Raw genomic sequence first — 22,676 nt, 5'->3', positions numbered from 1 at the left:
GATGCTGTGCAACAAAAAAATACAGGCTCTCTGATGAAGAAATCAGCTTTTATGGCAAAATGAAAGTGCATATTTGATTTAGAGTCACTTTAGATAAATTTTAAGGTGTTTTTATATATATATAATTTTTTTAATGGTGAAATGTATCCAGAATAACTTAACTATGCTTTAGTCCCACTGAGATCATTTAAATTTGACCTGTCTAGCTAATTTCAACAGGATTGCAGTGTGACCCAATTAGCATAATATTAACACTATAAGACTCCTGTACTCGTCCTCTGCTGTCCCCTTCTCCTAGTGCCCTCAATCTTTCCCAGCATCAGGGTCTTCTCTTCTCATAAAATCCTGAACTGTATTTTATGCTAAAAGGAGATTGTAAAAACCATGTAGCTAGAACTGTGGCCCATTCAGTGCTCCTCTTAGGGCCTAGATGCTCAGTTCTATGTTGAACATTTGATAATCAAAGTGCAGCCACGTATAGTCCTATATATTTACTTCACAGCTGGTTTTATTTCCTTACTCAGCCTAAGATTTGATGGGACTGCAAGCTGGGAGTATTTCAGTCTGACTCCAACTCTTTCAGTAAAGTGAAGCACCTCCATAGATCTTTGCTGCGAGCAATTGCTATGCCTTAGCAGGTGCTCCTAGAAATTGTACATCCCCATTTACACCAAAAGACACATTCAGTCATTTCAAAAGGGCTCAAACATGCATACAAATCCACACTGACAATGCGCACACAAATCTTGCTTGTGGAAAATTGATGAAAGTGTGAAATCCTGTCCTTGTCCACTTTGCTGTTGAAAACAACTCTTTTGACATTGCAAATGCACAGTACTTCCTTCCATGATGACTGGGTATTACCCCTTTTCCTCTCTGAACAAGACTTAAGATTTGATTGTGACAAATGATTTGACTAGAAATGGGTTACTTTGCTGTACACCAAAGCAGAGGAACTGGTCTGGAACAAAAATGGAAGAATCTCAAGCAGAAACCAACAACTCTTGTGAAGTGTGTTTTGACAACATCATTTGTTTTTATGCTATGTGCACGTGTTGTGCCTCAAAACCGTAGCTTGCTGACAGTCAACATAGATACTTCTACGGCAACGCTCCATGGCCCACTGCAGAATCTTGCAATAGGCACAGCCTTGCTTTTTTAAATAAATATTTAATTTAACCGAAGTTAACTAATGTTAACTACTATTTTGCATAAATTTCTAACTCAAGATCTTTCAGGGGAAAGGATAGGTTGAATTGCACTTTCTTATGCAATGTGAATGAACAGCGTGACTAAATACTGTCCAATCGATGAGATAGGAAAAGATTCTATGCATATAACTTAATTGTTTTCTGTGGCAGTTATCAAGTATTTGCAGTGGTGGTCTTCTGAGCTATAGAAAATGTGCTGAACTGGCACTTATTTCACTTTTTTCAGAGATTATTTCATTTCAGTGAGTCGAATTTTTAAAAGCAATATATAAGACTCATTGAAACTTGGGTTCTTTGAATTCTCCTGTGCCCTCATTGGGTCTGAACGCCAACGGAAGACTGACTTTGGTTTGCATAAACAAACACAGCTTTCCACTTGTGCATTGCCAAGCCAGATGTTTCTCTGAATACATCAGGCAGGAATCACCCCAATTAGCAGTTCAGTATAAATAGTATACAAAAGCTGACAGCCAGCATTTTTGAAGTCCTTGTTCCGTGATGGACCAAAAGGTTCATGGTGACTCCCAAGTCGATGTAAAAAAACTTTTAAGTTCAACAGAACTCCTCTGATGTTGAGAAGAATTTGTGCACTCATCTGGGGGGGGGGGTTATTGGGTTGTTCTTATTCTGATTATATATGTTGTGATCTTTTCTGTGAACTGCCCTGAGACCTCCGGGCATAGGGCGGTATGTAAACTCAATAAATAATAATAATACTCCCAGAATAAACCTCAAGCACTGGGGGCTATTAAGGAGCTGGTGCCAATTGTATGAACAGAATGGAAGATGATGCTATTGACTTCCTTAGTGTGGAGGTGGACTTGAAAAAGGGTGTTGCTCTTGAGTAGCCCCCAAATGCAGCTCACATAATAAATATTGAGGTTTAATGAGATCACAAAGTACTGCTTGACAGATCTGCAACAGGCAGCAGATATTAGTGATCAGGTTTCATCTTTGCAGGTGGCTTAGTTCAGTTAGCTGTAGTTTGCTCCTTAATACCCTGTTAGTACCTGCACTTTGATTTGGCAGCTCAAAGTATGCCAAATAACTAGCACATGGGTAGGCAAACTAAGGCCCAGGGGCTGGATCCAGGCCAATTGCCTTCTAAATCCAACCCGCGGACGGTCCGGGAATCAGCATGTTTTTAAATGAGTAGAATGTATCCTTTTATTTAAAATGCATCTCTGGGTTATTTGTGGGGCCTGCCTGGTGTTTTTATATGACTAGAATGTGTGCTTTTATTTAAAATGCATCTCTGAATTATTTGTGCGGTATAGGAATTCGTTAATACCCCCCCAAAAAAATATAGTCCAGCCCCCGGCCCCCCACAAGGTCTGAGGGACAGTGGACCGGCCCCATGCAGAAAAAGTTTGCTGACCCCTGAACTAGCATGTAACTAACTACCATACTTGTACTTGGTTACGTGTAAGGAGTGATGTAGCCAAACAGGCCACAAACAGCAAAGGGCTCTCTTCAAATATTATTAATAATTATTAATAATAAATAAACTCTTTTAGCCAGCTCTGGGGGTACCTTTGGGCTTGGTGTTTCCTGAACAGCAGTTCCATGATGTCTTCTGAAAATGTAGAGTTTTAAAGACAGTCTGTAATATAGTATAAAGCCACTGAAAGCCAGTCAAAATTCCACTAGGCACAAGGAGGCCTATGTGTGCAATTAAAGCAGTTCGTTCACTCGAACCAAGTGTGAAGCAATTGTTTTTTCTGGGGAGGTTATTGAAAAGTATTTTCCTCCAAATTAACCTGCTTCGTATCAGTATATTCAATGGTGGGGAGGTGGTTTGGACAGAATTTGTGCACTTGCTAATAATATTGATCACTGTGCTTTCCGCTGAAGGGCAGATTTAACACCCACTGTGGCTATCTCAATTCTGTTTTGAGTTTAAAAGTGATGCTTCCTTCAACTGAATGCAGCCTTTTTCTGTTGAATAACAAGAATGTTTAACAAAAGGGTTTGCTTGGTTTTTGTAAAGACCAATGGGGCTACATATGAAGCAGAGTTAAACTTCAAAGAGATAAACGCAGCACAACAATAATTATTTGGAATCCATTTGTTAACACAGTTGCATGCTTGCCAAGGCACAATTAAGAAAAGGACAGAAAAAGTGTTTCTGCCTCTTGAGATTGCACTGGTTCTTCAAACAAGAAATCAGTGCTGTGAACACTTGTATGTATATCCTTCAAGCAGAAGCAAGCTTGTAGATCCTTGGAGTGTTACTTGGATGGGCCAGCAGTTAAAGACCTTGTTACTAAAAGATCATCAGTGTTGGTCTGCTTGTCATCTCTATGCAAAGCTGCTGCCAGCTCTGGAAACTGAGAGAAATAGTTTCTTGCAAGGATATGCTTGTGCCTTATCTTATGGATAAACATCATTTCATAAGCCTGAAAGGAAGAAAAATATCCAAGGTTATTAAATGAGCTAAAATAAAATAAGATGGCTAATTAAATCTATTTCAATTAACCTTATTATTTTGATCACATGTCTGTATTGCAGGCCCACAAGCCCAGAATTTAATAAGTCATAAACTTTTTTAAAAAATACAAAGCACAATAATAATCTTGTTTTGTCTGTTTCTGAACAAGATAGCCCTACAATGGAAATGCACAATAACTGCAAATCAACTTGTGCAGAGTGTTTACAAAATACTGGGAAATGATTATTTTAAGCTGCAATTTCAAAACACCACATGAGAAAGTACATCCGACTCGACACAACGGAACTTGTTTTTGAGTAAGTATACAAAGGATTGAACTGTCAGTGAATACTTGTTAAAAAAATAAAATTTCCTGCAGCAACATGGGAAGCCTATGCTTATTGAGAGCTGCATGTGAGTGCTTGACATTGCCGTGGGACTCTCAACTAGGGGAACCGGCTTTTAAGTACAGTGGAATCTTGGTTCTTGAACAGCTTAGTTGACAAACAAATTGGCTCCTGAACACCGAAAACCTGGAAGTAAGTGTTCCGGTTTTTGAACACTTTTCGGAAGCTGAACATCCAATGCGGCTTCTGCTTGAGTGCAGGAAGCTCCTGCAGCCAATCGGAAGCCGCACCTTGGTTTTCGAACCGTTTCAGGAGTCGAATGCTGGCCACATGACCACATGACCCGGAAGCTGTATGCCGGCTCCCTTGGCCAATAAAGCGAGATGAGCACCAACCCCAGAGTCGTTCACGACTGGACTAATGGTCAGGGGTCCCTTTACCTTTAATGCGACATGAAATAACTCGGTGTTTGCAATTAAAAGCAGCCCCAAAAACTTTAGAACTGAGGGGACCTTTTTCAGCTTGGGTGAAAGCAATGAATACAAATTTTACCACAGAGTGTGAGGCTTGGGGCATCTCAAGAGCCAGACAGTGAGGCCTGGATTTGGCCCCCAGGCCTGAGGTTCTCCATCTCTACATTAGAAGAATGGGAAAGCCAGCAAAAAACTAAGGAATACCAAACCCTCATGAAGTATATGAAAGAGAGCTTTCCATTTCACTAGTCTGCAGAGGTGCAACGCATACAGAATTTAGCCTCTATAACACAGAGCATATTTTGAAGTTTAACATTAACCATTTCATCAAATCTATACCTTTTCGAGATCCCTCAGTCTGAGGTGAGCCTCTGCCTCGCTCTTTTTGATAAGGAGAGTGTTCCAGGGAGACCATTCCTGGTATTTATTCCACCTGACCATGACAAGATCATGAAGATCACCCCAGGCACTGATAGCTGACTGAGAACCCCAGAAATTTTCAACCATATAGCGCAGGTCTTGCAGCTGCAATGGAAAAGCAAGTGAGGAGGGGGGAAAGAAGAACTAAAGCTCAGTACAAAACTGCCACATTTAAATGGTGTTTAGACTCTTATTTGAATTAATAAGTCACAGTTTCTATTATTCTAAGACATGCATGCCTAAAATGCAAGTTTCTAAAAGCTTATTTTTGGATCCCTCTGCAGATGGAAATTCTGCATGCTCTCTTGACAGCTTGCTTAACTATTAAGTTGTTGTTAGAACTTTTTCTTATGGCTTGCCCCACACCATAAGAAGAATAAAAAAAGAATAAACAAGCCACATTGTCAAGCCTTCAATTATATGCACATAATTAAATTCAAAGCTATAGCAAAATGTTGGTGAATGAAATAAATCAAGGTACTCTGTGCTTCAAACATGTGAAAGCCTGGATGTTCAAGTTGGATTTGCCAAAGGCTGCTGACTTAATAACTGAAAATTGCATATTTGTGCAACAAAATAATAAAGGTCGTTTATATACTGGATGATTCTGGAAAGGCAGATGCTCTGCCATAAATGTTTGGAAATCCACTAAGATCAATCAGGAAATGTGCACCAAAATCATTTGCACATTTGTTTAGAACTACAGAGGACAATTAATCTAAACACGAGGAAAAACTTTCTGATATTAGGAGGTGTTCAACAGTGGAATGGTCTCCCTTGCAACCTTCCTTGGAGGTTTTTAAGCAGAGGTTCAATGACCATCTGTCATGGATGCTTTAGCTGAGATTCCTGCATTGCAGGGGTTGGACTAGATGACCCTGGGGACCCCTTCCAGCTCTACAATTCTGTGAATCTATTATTCTCTTATCTAATAAGTTCTGTGGCTTGGGTAATGGGGTTTCCCCCATCTCCTCAGCCCATGCCTTTCTGAAATGGGCTCAAGGAATGGGGGCAGGGGACCCCTCAGGGCGAGGAGGGGAGATCAAAACGCTTGCCCAGATGGAACGATCACGGTTAGTGTGATGCTGAATTATTTCCATATAGCATAAACTAAAATGATGAGAGCAAAATCCTGATGTAAATTGTTAGAGAATGATGTTAGAAAGATAGCAAAAAGTCCTCTACAATAAGGTACTTATAGGATAAATGGATCCAAATGACTCAAGAAAGTGGGCTAGGCAGAGGACAAAAACCTCCAGGTTCACTGGGCAATCTGGTTTTTTTGGGTGGAGGGGTATTTTCCCCATGAGAACCTAAATATGAGCATAGTCATGCGACAATGTGGCTTGCATCATAGCAGTTCTAGCAGTGGATTTAATAACTGTCATGGAAGATGGGAGGAAACACCCATGACTAAATAAAAGAATATCGCTAGAATATCTAATAATCAATCATAATAAATATTTTTTTTGCCACTAGCATTATAAGGCAGTATAATACAGTCCATAGAATAAAATCCCATCTGTTATACACACAGCACAGATCAGAGACTGAAGAATTCTTTATAAACTTAGGATAGCAGGCTATTTTTAAATCAGTGCCAATTAAAACAAATCACTCCCGAGTTCTAAACAAAATGACAACTAGGTAAGAGCAAGATGAAATCTAATCCAAGCAAATCAAGGGACATATCCTTCTCACTAAAACAAAATCTAGAATGTGAGCTGTTGCTAATATTTTCACCGCTATAACATTCTTCTTGAGTTGCATGACCTCTGTGCATCATGACTTAAGAATAACCTCATTGAGACTTTGCCAAACGAAAATGATAGCCTGTTTATTGGCTGACAGCAACAAGTGGGGTGGTCCGAGTAGTGGGGAAGAGCCAATGAATGAAGCCCAGTCTACCCATGTGACAGAAAAAGGTGGCAGAAACCTGGGCTGGCAGAGTGGACTGAACCAATTCAACGCTCCAGGCAGGAGATCGTATTTTTGAATGTTTCCCTATGGAAACTTCCTGCAAGGAGAAAACTAGCATAAAGAGAGCAACCTAGGCTGCAATGTAACTGTCTTGATATGCCAGATTTCTTACTGGAAGGTGTCACCGTCCCCGTCCCCCGGTACAGTAGAAGCATTAAAAAAATGTGCCGTTGATGCTCAGTCTTATAATGTTCAATAGATTCTGCTGCATTGTGTAAAGCAGGCCTCAGTGGTTTGGGGATCCAGAATAGCCAAGTAAAACTGAGATACTAGGAAAACAAGAAAGGGGGCTGCAGAAAGAAAGGGAAAACCTGGCCTGGTAGTATCATACTAATGCAAAGAGAGCCTAGAGATGTAAAGGCAAAAGGGGGGGGGGGATATCAGAATCCCTTGCTTTTCCCTCATTTTTCTCCTGAGGCCTGAAGTGGAGAAACTGAAAACTTGGGAGTAAATTAAAAATTCCTCTTAAGAAACATGTTCACTTGCAGATTATGCTGAAATGCTTTTTAAATTTTTTATTTCACTTATGAATCTGCTTCCTGTAAAACGTCCCCAAGCAATTTAAGCATAAAAACATGTATCAAAACAAAAATCAAGACCAATACAGATGAGGACCGGGATAAAAATCTCCACTGAAAAGGCTTGTTGTAAAAGGAAACCTAAAAGACTAGCCTGATATGTACTGGGAGGCCGCTACAAAATGTAGGTGCCACCACAATAAAGGTTTGGGGTGATAGGGAACTTAACTAGTTCTGTCAGTGCCTGTGCAAACAAGTTTCGCTCTTAGACAGCAGCTGAGTGTGGCGGCGTGGCAGAGGAACTGAGCAGCTTGTTCCCTCTTCCCTTGCTTCCTGTTCACGCTGTTCTTCTGAGTGGGTGATGCAGACAGAATACAGTGATACCTTGGAAGTTGAGCGGAATCTGTTCCAGAAGTCCTTTCGACTTCCAAAACGTTTGGAAACCAAGGCGCAGCTTCCGATTGACTGGAGGTTCTGGGCTGCCCAGACAACAAGACTCCCCTCTCGGCCCAAAGGACAGCAGAGCAATATGCTTGACACCAGGTTGGGTGCAAGAGTTGACGGAAGGAGGCGTACAAGGTGCCATCCAATCATCTAGAGCAGGGGTGTCAAACTCAAATTCATCGGGGGCCGCATCAGCAGTTTGGTCACCCTCAAAGGGCCAGTTGTATCTGTAGGACTATGTGTCCACTCTTTATTATCATAAATTATTGTCACTGCATTCAATTATTACTGTTTTTTGTAATAATGTAAGTAATAACTAGCTCTGAAAGCAGAAACATAGTCAGAATAATGGCAAGTAGATATTCAAATGTACAATTATTGTACAATTTATTGAAAAATGATTTTTGGTAACTGCACTGGGTGGTGGAGGCTCGCTGGGGTTTCATGCAGGACCTTTGCAGAGCTACTAGTACCTGGAGATGCTGGGGTCCTTCTGCATGCAGGACAGATGTTCTGCCAGTGAGCCACCACCCTTCACCAAAGGGACTGGCTGAGGTTGACTCACTGGAGCTGCTCTCCCGGTTCCAGGGTTTAAGGGCCAGAAGTATAAAGCGGCATCCTATGTTTCTGATGAGAGGGAGGGGAGGGGAGGGGAGGGGAGGGGAGGGGAGGGGAGGGAGGGAGGAAGGAAGGAAGGAAGGAAGGAAGGAAGGAAGGAAGGAAGGAAGGAAGGAAGGAAGGAAGGAAGGAAGGAAGGAAGGAAGGAAGGAAAGAGGGAGTGGGAGGGAGAGAGGAAGCAAGGAAAGAGGGGAGAGAAAGAAGAGTAGGAAATAAGGAAGGGAATAAAGAAGGAAAGAAAAAGAAAGAGGGAGAGAAGACGGAAAGGGAGAAAGATGGAAGGAAGTAGAGGGAAAGAAAGAATAAGAATGAGGGAGAGGAAGAAAGTTGGGAAGGACGGAAGGAAGAAAGGAAGGAAGTAAGGAAGGAAGAAAGAAAGAAAAGAGGGAGCAGGAGGGAGAGAGGAAGGAAAGAGGTGAGAGAAAGAAGAGTAGGAAAGAAGGAATAAATAAGGAAAGAAAAAGAAAGAGGGAGAGAAGACAGAGATAAAGAAGGAAGGAAGGAGAGGGAAAGAAAGAATAAGAACGAGAGAGAGGAAGAAAGAAAGGGAAGGGGGGGGTCGCCGCCTTGATTCAGCGCCAGAAAAGAGCGCGAAGGGACCCAGGGGCAAAAAGCATTTCCCCGGGCCCAGCTGTTTGTCGGCGCGGCGCTTCAGCAGCAAGGTCCCACTGCTGGGTCCCGCTGGCTGGGGCGCTCGGCGGGCCACATGACGAGGTCTGGCGGGCCGGATTTGGCCCCCGGGCCTTGTGTTTGACACCCGTGATCTAGAGACTACTCCAGATTTGTGTAGGGTTTAGCCCCTTAGCCTTTTCTTCTCCCAAAGATATCCCACAAGGCAGCAGAGGTTTAGGGTCAGCGTTTTCCTTCTCCTGGATGGGCTACCTTCCCAAGTTGACAAGTCCCATCTGCCCCCCCCCCTAAAGCATGTGCAGAAACCGCCTTCTTGACCGTTGGGCCCGCTCTTGGTCTTGTCCACTCAATCCACTGGAATCTGTCTTTGCATGCAGAGGAAGCCCCTAACTTGTGGAGAGTTTGAGACCCATTGGCTAACCTCACCTCGTTTAGCTGGCCAGTCAAAGCTGTTTCCCAGGGTGTGGCTGATGTTGCATGCTGAGTTTCAAGGAGCCACAGGTGAGAGCTGAGTGCAGGGTGGGGACCAAATGTGGACAAACTGCTCCAGAAGGAGCATGACATGTCCCCACCCCAAAAATCCCTGTTCTAGGACTACACTGAACAATACAATTTTATGTGCTGCTAAGTTGTATTTCAAAGTAGCAAAGTAAGATTATATTTGATGACTATTTTTCTCCAAAATGCCTCTGGAAACACACACACACACACACACACTATACAAAATCTTTATGACTCAAGATTTCCACAAATGTTCATCTCTGTCTACTCTGATTGGGTTTAGACTTGGATTTGGTAGCACGCCCACGTGTGGAAGCAAAGGCAAGCCTATATGTGAAGCAGAAATAGCACGACTGGTGTCACCAAAGGGTTGGGAACTGCAAACAGCCCACTGGCAGGAATTGATTTATTATCGGGGCAAAACTAAAAGGAAAGTTTTGTGTAATGCAAAAGCCTCTGTGCTCTGCCACTATTTACAGCCGGCACAATATAAAACTTGGTTCCATTTTGTGCTGTCTGAAAATATTATCTTTAACATCACTATTCTCTGTCCTCTGCATACCTGTATTATGAAGGCAATCTTAGCACCGTCCTTATAATTCAATTCTGATTCTCGGAGATTTCGGAGCATACGTTTGTATTTCAAGAAGGCTTCCCTCTTACGAGCTTCATTATCCAGCTTGCAGCACAGACGACAACGACCAACAGTGTGTGAACTAGCAGATATGGCAAAATCTGTAGAGGGCAGGTACCTTTTGCAACCAAGGCAAAAGTGGATGTTGTGGTAAAGCCTTATTGGATCAGGTGGAACCTGCAATGAAAACAGATCAGCTAATGAACAATAACAGTATTTTCACATTCAGTCATTAGCCTAGCTCACAGATCTTGTCCCAAAGTACAGTAGTCGCTGACAACTGTATGCATAGAAACCTTTGAAATTGAAGAAATATATATCTACAAAACAATTCTGCTGCAGCACAGCATGCGGCCTGTCAAATGCAATCTGTTTCCCCATTATATACAGTAAACCAAGTGATTATGAACATATTTCTGAAGTTTGATATGTGGGGATGGGTTTAAAGGGCTAACTATTCTGCTAAATTATATAAAAACACTTTGAGAAGAATGAAATTGTCCATATGGACTACTATGGTTGTGTTTTTGAGATGATGCAGAGCAAGAGATGAAGGTGGAAATACTAAGGGCTTCAGAAACCCTTAGTATTTCCACCTTCATTTATTTTATTTTATTTTTATCTCTTTATCCCCTTATTGTCAATGCAAACTACTACAATAATTATATAGAATGATCTCCTTTGAATTGCCATAATGATTTTGAAGAAGCAGTAAGTGCACATTTTAGGGCCCTTGTCTATATTTGCCAATAACAACAAGCATTTGTTTTGAGGAAATATTTTTCATTTTTCAGTTTTATATGTGTGCCCTTTCACTTTCAGTGCCTTCAACCTTTTACAAAACAGAGAGAATATCAGCTGCAAAACTGATAAAAACCTTATTTCCCCCACCCTCCAACTAGCATTCAGTTGCTTTGACAGAAACACTTTAAAATACTTTATTTAAAACAGTTTTAAACACACACAAATTATCAGATGGTTGGAACACTATTCTCATGTGTGTTTTGTGCAATAAAGTGAAATAAGAAAGAGAAGCACCCATTTCTTTTCAATGTGGTTTCATGCACTCAAACTTGTCTGGCATTTTCAGTGCTAAATGAGCAGCACTTCCAGCATACTAAGTAAGTAATTAGTTTGGTTTGTCTGGTTGCCACTAATGTTCTTAAAACTGCTTTAAATGTTATTTCTGAGACTGGCATTCCTGCCAAGGTGTATTAAATCCAAACATAGCTATCCTATAGCCTTGGTCTCCAGATGCAATGACTCAGAAGCCCAAGTTTTTTTGGGGAGAAATAAAGCTGTAGCCAATAACCCTGTTCAACATTTCTCCATTCTAGTTTCACGATGCTGACTGGGGGAAAATTGCTTCTGGCCTAAAACCAATCTGCTTGTATCAGCAGAAAGTTATTTGTTCTTCTGACAGATGTCATAATCACCAGAGAATGGTGACATCTCCATCAAAATGACATATAAAAATGAGTACCATCTGAATGATTTCAGCAAGGCACCTTAAATTTTGTAATAATGTTCATATTACCTTTTTATGGAACCTGAGATCTCAAGCAAATTAAGTTCAAGCTCAGTAACAATGGCAACACTAACATTTATAGCTCAACATGCTTGAGCTATACTGCCTTGAAAGGTATGGCAGTATTATTATTCTCATATGATAAAAGGAAGGCAGAGACTGCAAAATAATGTCTTGACTAAGGAAATTTAATGATCATGCGTCTAAAGTGCAACTTGAGCTTGACTTCCCAACTCATACTCTTAGCCACTGTAATCAGTTTGTTTTACCGCTTTCCATGTTGATCTCTTCCTATTTACTAGGGGAAAGTTAGCATCCTTTGTCCTGCTGTTAAGAAGCGATACTGTACCTGGGTTTCATTGGGTTTCATTCATATACATAGCACAGCCTTCTCAAAACGTCTTCAGTTGAATAACTGAATAAGGAAAAATAAATCATTCCTCTCTCCATTATCCAGAAATTCAACTGCCTCTGGGTAGACTATGGACTCTTTAGCGAGTAGCTTTACTTAGCTGCACGCCAAGGAACAATTGTAACAGAGAAGAAAAGGAAAAAAATACCTTGAGATATCTAGCCACCTCTGGATTAAAAAGTGGAGTTTTGATATACTGAAGAAATAATGTACATATTCTTTGTCTGAGTCCTTCTAAGTTACAGTCCTTCACTCCCCTCATCATGAGGTCTGCTTCTCTGTCAATCAATTCCACTATATCATGTGTGAGTTTAGAGTCATGTTCCTGCAAAGGCAAGCAAGATGTTTAGCAAATCACATGCACATCATTTCTTAATTCCTTACACCAATTGCCTGTAAATTATAAGAGAGCAAATGCTCCAAGGCATCTTAAAGCTTAGCTTTTGGGGAAATGATGGGTGTCGTCATAAAAGGCACACAGTCATGCACCTCCTGCTCAGTGGAGCAGTTGTAGTTGGTTCTCATTCGGAATATCAAAAACCATTGGCTCTCAGAAATGGGAATCGTTTATCCACACACCTATTTCACTGTCTTTAAATAACTGTCTGTCCAGATCAATTTTATGCTATATTTATATAGAGAAAGTGTTCACTGACTGGAGTGAATAGGAGCTCTTTCTCCCAATGCTGTATCTAGTACAATCCCGCCCAGACCAGACTGGTACTACAGTGTATGGGAGAGTGCATGTGTGTGCTTGCTAGCTCTGGGATGGCTCAGCTGGTAGAGCATGAGACTCTTAATCTCAGGGTTGTGGGTTCGAGCCCCACGTTGGGTGAAAGATTCCTGCATTGCAGAGGGTTGGACTAGATGATCCTCGCGGTCCCTGCCAACTCTACAATTCTATGACTTACTTAACACACCTTTGTCCTATGACTCTATGAGAGCGCGCATGAATAAGATGGTTAAAGGTCCTTACACCACACCAGGCTCTTAATGTAAATTGGACAGACATGTGCTATTTACTCGTAAATAGCTGAACAGTGTGCGGTACAGTTTGGCTCCGATGCTTCCTGAAATCAAAGGGGTTTTTCTTCCTGACTGTTTGGGATTGAGGTCAGGCATATTTTGAACTGTAAACTGCCTTGGGTGCCTTAGCAAAAAGGCGATATATTAATGCGGCAAATAAATCCTCCTATACAGGTTTATTCAGAAGTCCCGCTACGTTCAAGTGTGCTTAGGACTTCGGTTTCACACTTCTTAGCTAATGTAAAAGTATTGTTATACAGTGGGCACCCTGGTGTCGAAAGATGAATGCAGGGGCCCCTTAAGCCCTTGCAAACCGCCCGTAATTGACAGTGTGCTGTGTGTGATCTCAGTAGGGCTTCTTTAAAAGCTTAAGAGAGAGAGATACCTTCACCGTGTGCTTCAGTGTTAGCAGCACATCCAGCCGTTCATCCTGCGGAAGGTCTTTCATACTGATGCTGCGGTAGATTTCGAGCAGCTCCCTGGCCCGCAGCGTGAACTGCGTATCCATCTCTGTAACTTTGCCATCAAACGCTTTCCACTTTTTGGGGGCTGCACACTTGAGAAACATTTTGAATCGCCGAGTTAGAATGAAGAAAGGAATTGAGGACAATGCTTTACAATGTGACCAAAGGAAGCTTATAGAGACTACAAATCTGACACCCTGCTAATAAGAACTGCTGCTGTCCCAATAAATGTGCAACTATCTGAAACGAGACATTTTCCTGTCCATTTTAGTAGATTTGTTGCCAAATTGTGGTTTCCTAACGAACACAAAACCAGATAAACAATCATTAGAAGCGGGGGGGGGGAGAGAAACTCTTCACTCCATATACTATAGCTTGCTTGGTAATTTATGGGTTGCTGTCGGAGTACAACTAAAAACCAGTATTATGCCATAATAAACTCTGCTAATGCATGCAGATGAACAAACATCAGGACTGCCACCAACATTCTCAAAACATGGAAACAATTCGTTCATCTTTGAACAATGTAACAACAATAACAACAGCAATTTTATTACTTATAACAACAACAACAACAACAGCTTTATTATTCATACCCCGCCCATCTGGCTGGGTTTCTCCAGCCACACTGGGAGTTTGGGAATTCTATGAGTGTGACGATAACTTTATACAGTACCTGCTGAATTTCTGCCTGTCTTACTGCTATTGAAGCCACAGCCCTTCTGTCAGCAGAAAGGGTTGTGAACCTAGATGAAAGATCCTTCATAAGATAATGGAAGTCAATGGAGAGCAAATAACCGTAAGAACACCAGAGCATCCCTGCAGGTTCAGGCCAAAGGCACATCTAAGTCCAGAATCCTGTTCTCACAGTGACCAACCAGATGCCTGAAAGCAGAACCTGAGGGCAACAATGCTCCTGAGTGTGATTCCCATAGATTGGTCTACAGAGGAATGCTGCCTCCAACTAATAGCCTTATTGTCCATAATTCCTCTTAAAAGCCATTCAAGTTGGTGGCCATCGCCACCTCTTGTGGGAGCCAACTCCACAGTTTAGCCATGTGCTTCACTGGATGCCCCCAGGTTTATTGGATGTCCCCAAGTTCTAGTACTATGAGCGAGGGAGATAAACTTTCCTCCCATCACAGGGGAGTGAATTGCTTCATCCCCCTGAATATATTGCCATTTTTCTAAACCTTTTTCAGCTCTACAACATCCTTTTTGAGGATAGATTCCTTTTCAGCCAAAAGTTGGGTCCTTTTTCTGTTGCTGTGCAAGCTTGATGATACCATGCACAGGAAAGGTGGGTTCTCGAGCCCTGCTGGTTTTGGATGAAAAACCCCATTCTGGCCGCTTGGATGGACAGTCAGCTCCCTCCAGATTTCAGAATCTGGCTGTCTAAAGTTTGACAAAAATGCCACAGATATTAGCCTCAGACCTATGGCCCAATTTTCATGCTCTTTTCCAGTCAATGAGGTGCATAGGAGCTCACCCACACTTACCTGTTGCCCTGAGTTTTTTAGCTATAGGTCCATGCTTTCAAGCCAGAGTGCTCCCCCCCCCCCGGTCGCTTTCCCCAAGAAAACCTGCTCTTTAACACTGAATCGGAACAAACAGCAATTCTGTGGGTTGCCGTTTGCTCCGAATCAGCGGAAAAGAGCAGGTTTTCGTGAGGAAAGCACTGCGGCAAAAGAAAAAGAAGTGCTTGGACACAGAGCTTAAAAATAGATATATTAAAACATATATTCACAAGTAACAATACAGCTTTGTCCACTGCCATGATATCACAGAACGATCACTCCAATCCTGAACATCACTGTCAGGTTGGCTCGCCAAATATCCTCAGTAGGAACCAAACTACTGATCTGGTTGGCTAGACATTTTCAATCAATATATCCCCTCCACAGACACCTCTGTGATGATGATGGCATTGAAATACAGTGGTACCTCGACTTACGAACTGAATTTTTCGACTTACGAATGGGGCAAATGACCGCAGGCTTACAAATTTATTGACATCCGAACGGAAACCGCGGCAGTTTTAGATAGGGTTTTTTCGACTTATGAATTTTTAGATGGGGTTGCTTCGACTTACGAATTTTTCCATTTCCAATGCATTCCTATGGGAAATTGCGTTTCCAATGGCGCTTTTCAACTTACGAATTTTCCGACCTACGAAGGTGCCTTCAGAACGGATTAAATTGATAAGTCGAGGCACCACTGTATCATGTTCTTCTTCAATGGACCTATGCCTAGAAATGCCTAGAAATGAGCCCCTTGTCTGTGTGACTAAATCCTCAGCCCAGGGCTAGCCTTTACCTCCCAGCAAATACCAAGGCTGACATGAATAACTGAGCAAGGATGGGTGGGTAGGGGGAGATTTCCAATCCTAGCTTGTGGCAATATTCTCTCTCTCTTTCCCCTGCCCACTCAAAAACCTTCAACTGATCCAGATTAGCTCAAAAGCTTGCTCCTTGTTCTCACACTTATAGCAACACAAAGAGCTGCCAGGCAGTTGGGTCTACCTAGCTGAGTATTATCCACACTGACTTTCAGTGGGTCTTCAGGGTTTGGGGCAAGGGTCTTACCTGGCTCTACCTGTACATGCCAGGGACTGGACCAAAGACTTTCTGCATGAAAATCAGGTGCTCTACCACAGAACTACATGTACTCCCAAAAAATCTCTCACCTGCCTCCAGCAGTCCACCCCTTCTTCCCTGACCATTCAGGTCCTTAAAAAAGGACCTTTCAAAAAAGATCTCCAAAGCTGATTATGCTATGTGCTATTCTGAACCCAAGAAGTAATATTCTCAGTTAAGCTCTTCTCTGCACAAAACTCAAATGCTCAGCCAGTTTCCTCTTGGAAGCACAAATCTGCAGAGTGTTAGCATTCATCCATTTTTTTCAAGTTATGTAAGCACAAAAAGAGAGAAATGAAAGAAAATAAGAGTTCATAAATGAGAATTTGACAGATTCTTAGCAAGCTTAGTTCTATAATTAAATGAGGGGCTGATAATTGGAACTGACGGTTTGCAGCCAAAACTGATTAAAAAATCCAACAGGAAACAGGCTTGTCTAAATTATGAAGTTCTAAATCTTTCAATTAGAGCTAGTAAACTCCAGCAAAATCGGAAAAAGAGGATTGTTGCTCTAGCATAACTAAAGGTTTATTAATTTGTTTTTCCATGCATGCATGATAAAACAAATCCTTCATATAGGACCATAAAGCTTAAGTTCTAAGCCTGTATTTTAGAAAGTCGGGATTTTGTTTTTTTAAAAAAAAACACCAATACTAACAGATGAGTTTTTTGTGTGAATACACAACTAGTTTTAACTTACCCAGCTAAGCAAGTGTCCTTTTGTTCTCCTAGCTTAAGGTTTATTTATTTTTAAACAAACTACAGGCTTGTATCCAACTACGTTCTACTCAGAGTAAAAGGTAAAAAGGTAAAGGACCCCTGGATGGTTAAGTCCAGTCAAAGGCGACTATGGGGTTGCGGCGCTCATCTCGCTTCAGGCCAAGGGAGCCGGCGTCTGTCCACAGACAGCTTTCCAGGTCATGTGGCCAGCATGACTACACCGCTTCTCGTGCAACAGAAAACCGTGATGGAAGCTAGAGCACACGGAAATGCCATTTACCTTCCTGCCACAGCGGTATCTATTTATCTACTTGCACTGGCATGCTTTCGAACTGCTAGGTTGGCAGAAGCTGGGACAGAGCAACGGGAGCTCACCCCATTTCAGGGATTCAAACCGCCGACCTTCCAAACGGCAAGCCCAAGAGGCTCGGTGGTAAAGACCACAGTACCACCTGCGTCAGAGTAGACCCGCTTAAATTAATGGACTTAAGTTAGTTATACCTACCAACCTCAGTGGGTCTACTCTCAGTAATTCCAAGCATTGGGTACAACCCAGAAATAAGAACATAATGGTTTTGCTCCAAAGAGATCCTAGGATAAGCAGTAGGTACTTCTCCTCAGCTAAGCAGAGACCTCCAATTTCTACCAGCTCCTCTGAGGTGAGGAGCCATATGCACTGAACAGCAGTGTTTGAAAACGTTTCCTTGACCTTTAGAGAAAGCTTTTCAACAGAAGAGAATGGAATGGGGATGCATGGATGGAAAACCCCAATATGCAGTTGAACTCTGCCCAGAGATCTTTGGAGACAAGCTACTATTCATTTTAGCTTCTGTTAAATTTAGATAAAAACCTGGAGGGGTAGCCATTTTAATTTATATAGTGAACTAATTGGATAATGTATAACGAAGGGTCTCACACCACATTTTCATAAGTTATGATAAGAGCATATAATTTTCTAAATAAAATGCGTTCATTCTTTGCCACAGAACTCGATGTCCCCTCAATGCCTTTTATCCATACCCAAATTCTGTTTTCGGGCTTTTCATAGCTGCCAAGTTATCCCTTTTTTAAAGGGAAATTCCATTATGCTGAATAGGCTTCCTCGCGAGAAAAGGGAAAACTTGGCAGCTATGGCTTTTTTAGATATATGCTCAAAACTGGTGCAAGAAATTCTGAATTTCCAGCTTTCTCTTGCCAGCTCTCTTCTGCTTTTTTAGTTGGCTGGCTGCAACATGGAAATTACAATAATCCTGTTATCTAAATTGCTTCAGAGAGCAGGTCTATTGTAAACTGCATTCCAGTTGCCAGCACATGAAAGCTGCAGTGTGTTGGGAGAGGGCTGGGGTGGGGAATACAACTTGCGCTGGGAGAGACAGGAGGAGATGCAATGAAGAATTGCAGAGAATAAAGACAAATAGGGAAGGAAAGAGCAAAACATCTATGAACCAATATTTTGAGTAAATATCTGGTGCTATTAGCAAAGTTGACCATTTGTTCAGGCAAGTGAGGATGCTATTTAGGGCAGGATCTCAATTGAATAGCTAGTGTAAGAAGGAAGATCAGTTCTCCTACTACTGCCCCAAAGCATTTTATTTCCAGAGTACATACATTTCCGAGAGCAGCTGTCAGGATTCTCTCAACTGTCATGGAGATTGAATAGCTTGTAGGGAATTTCTGTATATGTATTAAATTGACAGAAAGTGGATAACCTACTACCCCCTTTTTCCTCTATCCAACGACAGCCAAGAGCTCATTTTAAATCCCTTCACATATAGCTACATTCCTACTATTTGGAGGTAGGGTGGATATAAAATAAATAAATAAAATTGTAATTTATGATGCTGGCCTTAACTTCTACAACATGCATGCAGCATATCTATTCGACACATTCACATTTGATCAAAATTGGTGACTTCAGTCGGTCTTAAAGACCACAATGGAACAATCTGTCAACGAAGTGTCTTTGGTGCCTAAAGGCCAAGTCATGGTCAGAGGGGACATTTGATTCAAGGAGGTGGGGAGGTCAGGATTCTTTTCAGCAAATATTATTTCTACATTGAAACTGAAAATGGGTATCTAAAAGCATCATTCCAAATCAAGTGGCTTTTTTTCAAAATGGAGAAGATCCACAAAAATTCGAAACCAGTACCAGGGAAGTAATTCCCGTGCTTAAGCCAAGAATACTATAGTACCAAGCAGAAAGAGTAGAGCCACTTACTTCTTATTTGTCTTGGGCTTGCACAATTAGGGTCATTTTGCTCTTTCCTCCAAACCAAGTAGCTGCCAATCCCTCCCCCTTTCTTACTAGTCTTCATTTCCAAAAGCTACTTCCTCTGTCTGCTTCTCTTATCTCCATTTTAGGATACAGTCCTATGCCCAGTTATATAACTATGAAATATCTCACTGAATTCACTTCTATATTAAATGTGTACCAAGGTCCAGTTGCCAGACTTGAAGCCTTGTTAAGTAGTTGGTTCATCCCTAATCTCCTAGAAGCAGGCTGGGCCATCAGCTAGGAACATGTGGAAATGCCAGAATCATGAATCACTGCTAAAGCAGAGGGACTGTGTAATTTGTGTGATTGTACATGCAGCCCATTTTTGAGCAGCAGAAACTGTACAAATTTCAGTACATGGAGGCACTACCGGTAGTTTGTTCAGAGCCCCCATGATAATCCGTCCAGATTGAAAGTCTGCTTTTCACCATATGCACTTCCAGTGGAGTTTGGAACAACTACAACAACAGCTGAATAGTGGCTGAATTGTTATTATTCTTTACTCTGGTGCTCCACTCCTTCACATTGCTCTTCAATAGCCATTTTCCTTCCAAAGGCATTTCCTGAGCCATCATACCTTCACCTACACCTGACATTAAAGGCGAGCAATGAAGTATTGCTGTACAAACTGAAATTTCAAAACCTCCACATTTATTTCTACTATAGTGGCCGCTAGTGACATCTGGTGGTGGGTAAGTAAACTTAACATATCTATTCGGTTGGGGGGGGGGGACGACAACCATTCTGACATACGATAAATTGGCCAACTTTGCTTATCCACTACACTATTCTCAGGGTTATCTTATTTTATTCAAAAGGAGAGGTGAATTAGATATTGCCTACCTTTGAAGTCCTATTCTTATTATGTCTAAAACGTTTGGTGAAGAACGATTCACCCTTCTGGTTTGCAAAACCAGAATTATAAGAACAGAGTAGAAATTAAACCCTCCTGTTTTCAAGTCATATTTTGAGTGATGCAGCTGTTCTTTGAAGGATACAACTGTTGGATGAGGCTAGCATCAGAAGAGCACTATGGAGGATAACAACTTAAAACTTGAAATTCAGCTATAAAGTCAGTAGTTTGATTTAAAGAGGTTTATGGCCATCTATTTTTTTACAGAAACTGACCAGTATACTAAGCTACTGCTCTAACCCACTACAAGGAACACTTGTCCAACACCTTGAAAGGGGCAGGATGGGGGTTGTTAGCTTCTGATGATCAGGGTACCCATAGCGAAGCGGCCCTCCAACTGCTGTTCCATGCACTTATATCACAGCTTATCATATCACTGCTCAAGCCACTTTAGACAGTCTGCAGTCATGTGGCGATCTTGGACGCACATCCAAACAATCAGATGGATTCTGGTAAAAAAGCTTTTGCATGCTGAATATAGCAGAACAGATCAAGAGGGAAGACAGGTTGAAATTCTTCTCTCTCAGTGTGCAGATAGCAAGATCCACTCGAGGAACCACAACATAGCTTTTCTATTCCATGCGCTGCTTATACCTCTCTGGGCATGCCAATACCACTGCCAAGCTGTTCGTGGCAATGCCTCACCCTGAAGTATCCAAAGGACTCTTCTCCCTGAGACTCCGGCATGCAGGCTTCTCTCCTCACCAAGGCGTGTGAGCACGGAGAAAGGAGTGGACTACGGGATGCTTAAAAGGCGAGGCCTAGGAAGGCATGCCATCAATTGCCTGGCATGTTGCTGTGCCCAGCACAGCCATACACCCTGCATGGGAGCATCATCAGAAGAAAGAGGTGCCACTCTACTCTTCTGTCCATATGAGGAGAGAGCAGGATTGTGACCATAGTTAATGAGGGAGGGCCTGGCCTTACTCAACAGATTCCATGTCTTTCCAAAAAAAACCCAAAACAACCACTCTTAATAGCTACTTTTTACAAAATCTGGAATACCACATCCCTGGAATACCACTAGGAGATCCCTGTGATGGCATCAAACTGCTGGATCCGCCAAGACTCTAAGAATGGCCCATCCATGCAAATCTTCTGAGAATGTACATTCAGGGAAGTATGAATGAGACTACCTTAATACATTGAGTTCCTTGTGCCTCTAATGTAGCATTAATTGAGGGTTACACAGGCCACGGTACTCATCATCTCCAATGAGATGGCACAATTAAGTAAATTAAGATGTAAGTGGTGGTTTTTCTGTGCTTAGGTGAAAAGAAGCACTCATCAAGTTTTATAGGCGTATATAAAAAGGCTTTTAATAACTGTACCTAATGAGCCAATTTTACTGCCAGACATGCATGAAGCCCACAAATCATATCTTCAACTGGTCAAGTTAATTACTGTGCTTTTCTTCAGTCTGCTGCTACTTTGTAAGTGTTAATTTAGGTTTTTGAACTCTGGGTGCGTTCAGTGCTCAGACAGAAATTATCTCACTGACCTTTTCCAAGAAGGACAGGATTGCCTGGTGCGCGTTCTCTTCATATGCGTTTATTTTGTGTCTCCCGATGGTAGCAATCAGCTGGGCCTCTTTTTCTAACAGTCCACAGAGAGCTGCCTTCCGTTCGGCTCCAGTGAGAGTGCTGTTGATAAGCTCAAGCTCCTCTTGCCTCCATACTACATCGACAAAAAGACAGTATTATTGATTTCTTTTTTCAACTCTTGTTTTCTTGATTTAGCCTTCACATGCTATGAATATGAAGTGTATCCTTTAGGTTAGCCAGGTGCTTAAATCAGCGGTGATTTAAGCTTTGTGCTTTGTTATTCTGGTACTCTGTTTTTAGGAGCACAGATAGCATACTATTGTGTGCTGTTTTCCTGCAACTCTCCAATACCAGCTGGTGTTTTGTACCTATGCATTTGTGCCCACTTTGCTTCTGTCTTTACCTTTACCTTTACTAGAGATCAGCAAGCATGGAGGAACTATGCGAAAAGGGCATCTGCACATACCGGGTTTGTGTGTGCTTATGAAGCACACCAATTCCTGCAGTTCTTTCGTCTATGGGTCTCATGCCCCCATATATGATATGGCAGTGGAAATAAACCACAAGTGAAGTCTAATGCATTAGTTATTGGCAGTACAAGTTGTGTCCTATCCTAAGATCTAGTGAGAAGTTGTCCTTTGCCATTTCAGAATTTCTTTTGGGAGCGAGTTCTCCAAATGTCACTTTGGCACTGAAATGCAAGAAGAGAAGGTCTCGTGTGCGTACGCACATTTATTCAACAAAAACAGACAAACCCCCCTAAAGTTTTTAAGGTCTCAAGGTTCCTACTCAACATTAGAATTAAGCAGATTACATCTTGGAATGTTGCCTATTGGAATATTGACTGCCATTCACTGAATATATTGCACAAACAGCTATTTAAAATACATCAAGTGAGTAAGTTGAAATTTATAAATACTGTATTGTTAAAATAATACGGGCATTCAGTCA

At 41.8% G+C, this 22,676-nt stretch overlaps 1 protein-coding gene across 1 annotated transcript in view; it reads right to left on the bottom strand.

The window, feature by feature from the left end:
- Nucleotides 1–3,244: 3,244 nt before the first annotated feature.
- IQUB (IQ motif and ubiquitin domain containing) overlaps nucleotides 3,245–22,676 on the bottom strand; it is a 34,514-nt gene continuing 15,082 nt past the window's right edge. Inside the window, exons 8-13 of the mRNA XM_035127969.2 lie at nucleotides 21,683–21,858; nucleotides 13,559–13,729; nucleotides 12,296–12,472; nucleotides 10,136–10,384; nucleotides 4,802–4,987; nucleotides 3,245–3,610 (exon numbers count right to left, since the gene is read on the bottom strand). Of these exons, the coding sequence (XP_034983860.1) occupies nucleotides 3,443–3,610; nucleotides 4,802–4,987; nucleotides 10,136–10,384; nucleotides 12,296–12,472; nucleotides 13,559–13,729; nucleotides 21,683–21,858 (1,127 nt within the window). The 3' untranslated portion in view covers nucleotides 3,245–3,442. The remainder of the gene's footprint in view (nucleotides 3,611–4,801; nucleotides 4,988–10,135; nucleotides 10,385–12,295; nucleotides 12,473–13,558; nucleotides 13,730–21,682; nucleotides 21,859–22,676) is intronic.

Source organism: Zootoca vivipara, chromosome 10 (assembly GCF_963506605.1).
Source record: "Zootoca vivipara chromosome 10, rZooViv1.1, whole genome shotgun sequence".
Classification (NCBI taxonomy): Eukaryota; Metazoa; Chordata; class Lepidosauria; order Squamata; family Lacertidae; genus Zootoca; species Zootoca vivipara.
The sequence above is the reverse complement of the archived record's forward strand: the minus strand, read 5'-3'. Positions and strand labels throughout refer to the sequence as shown.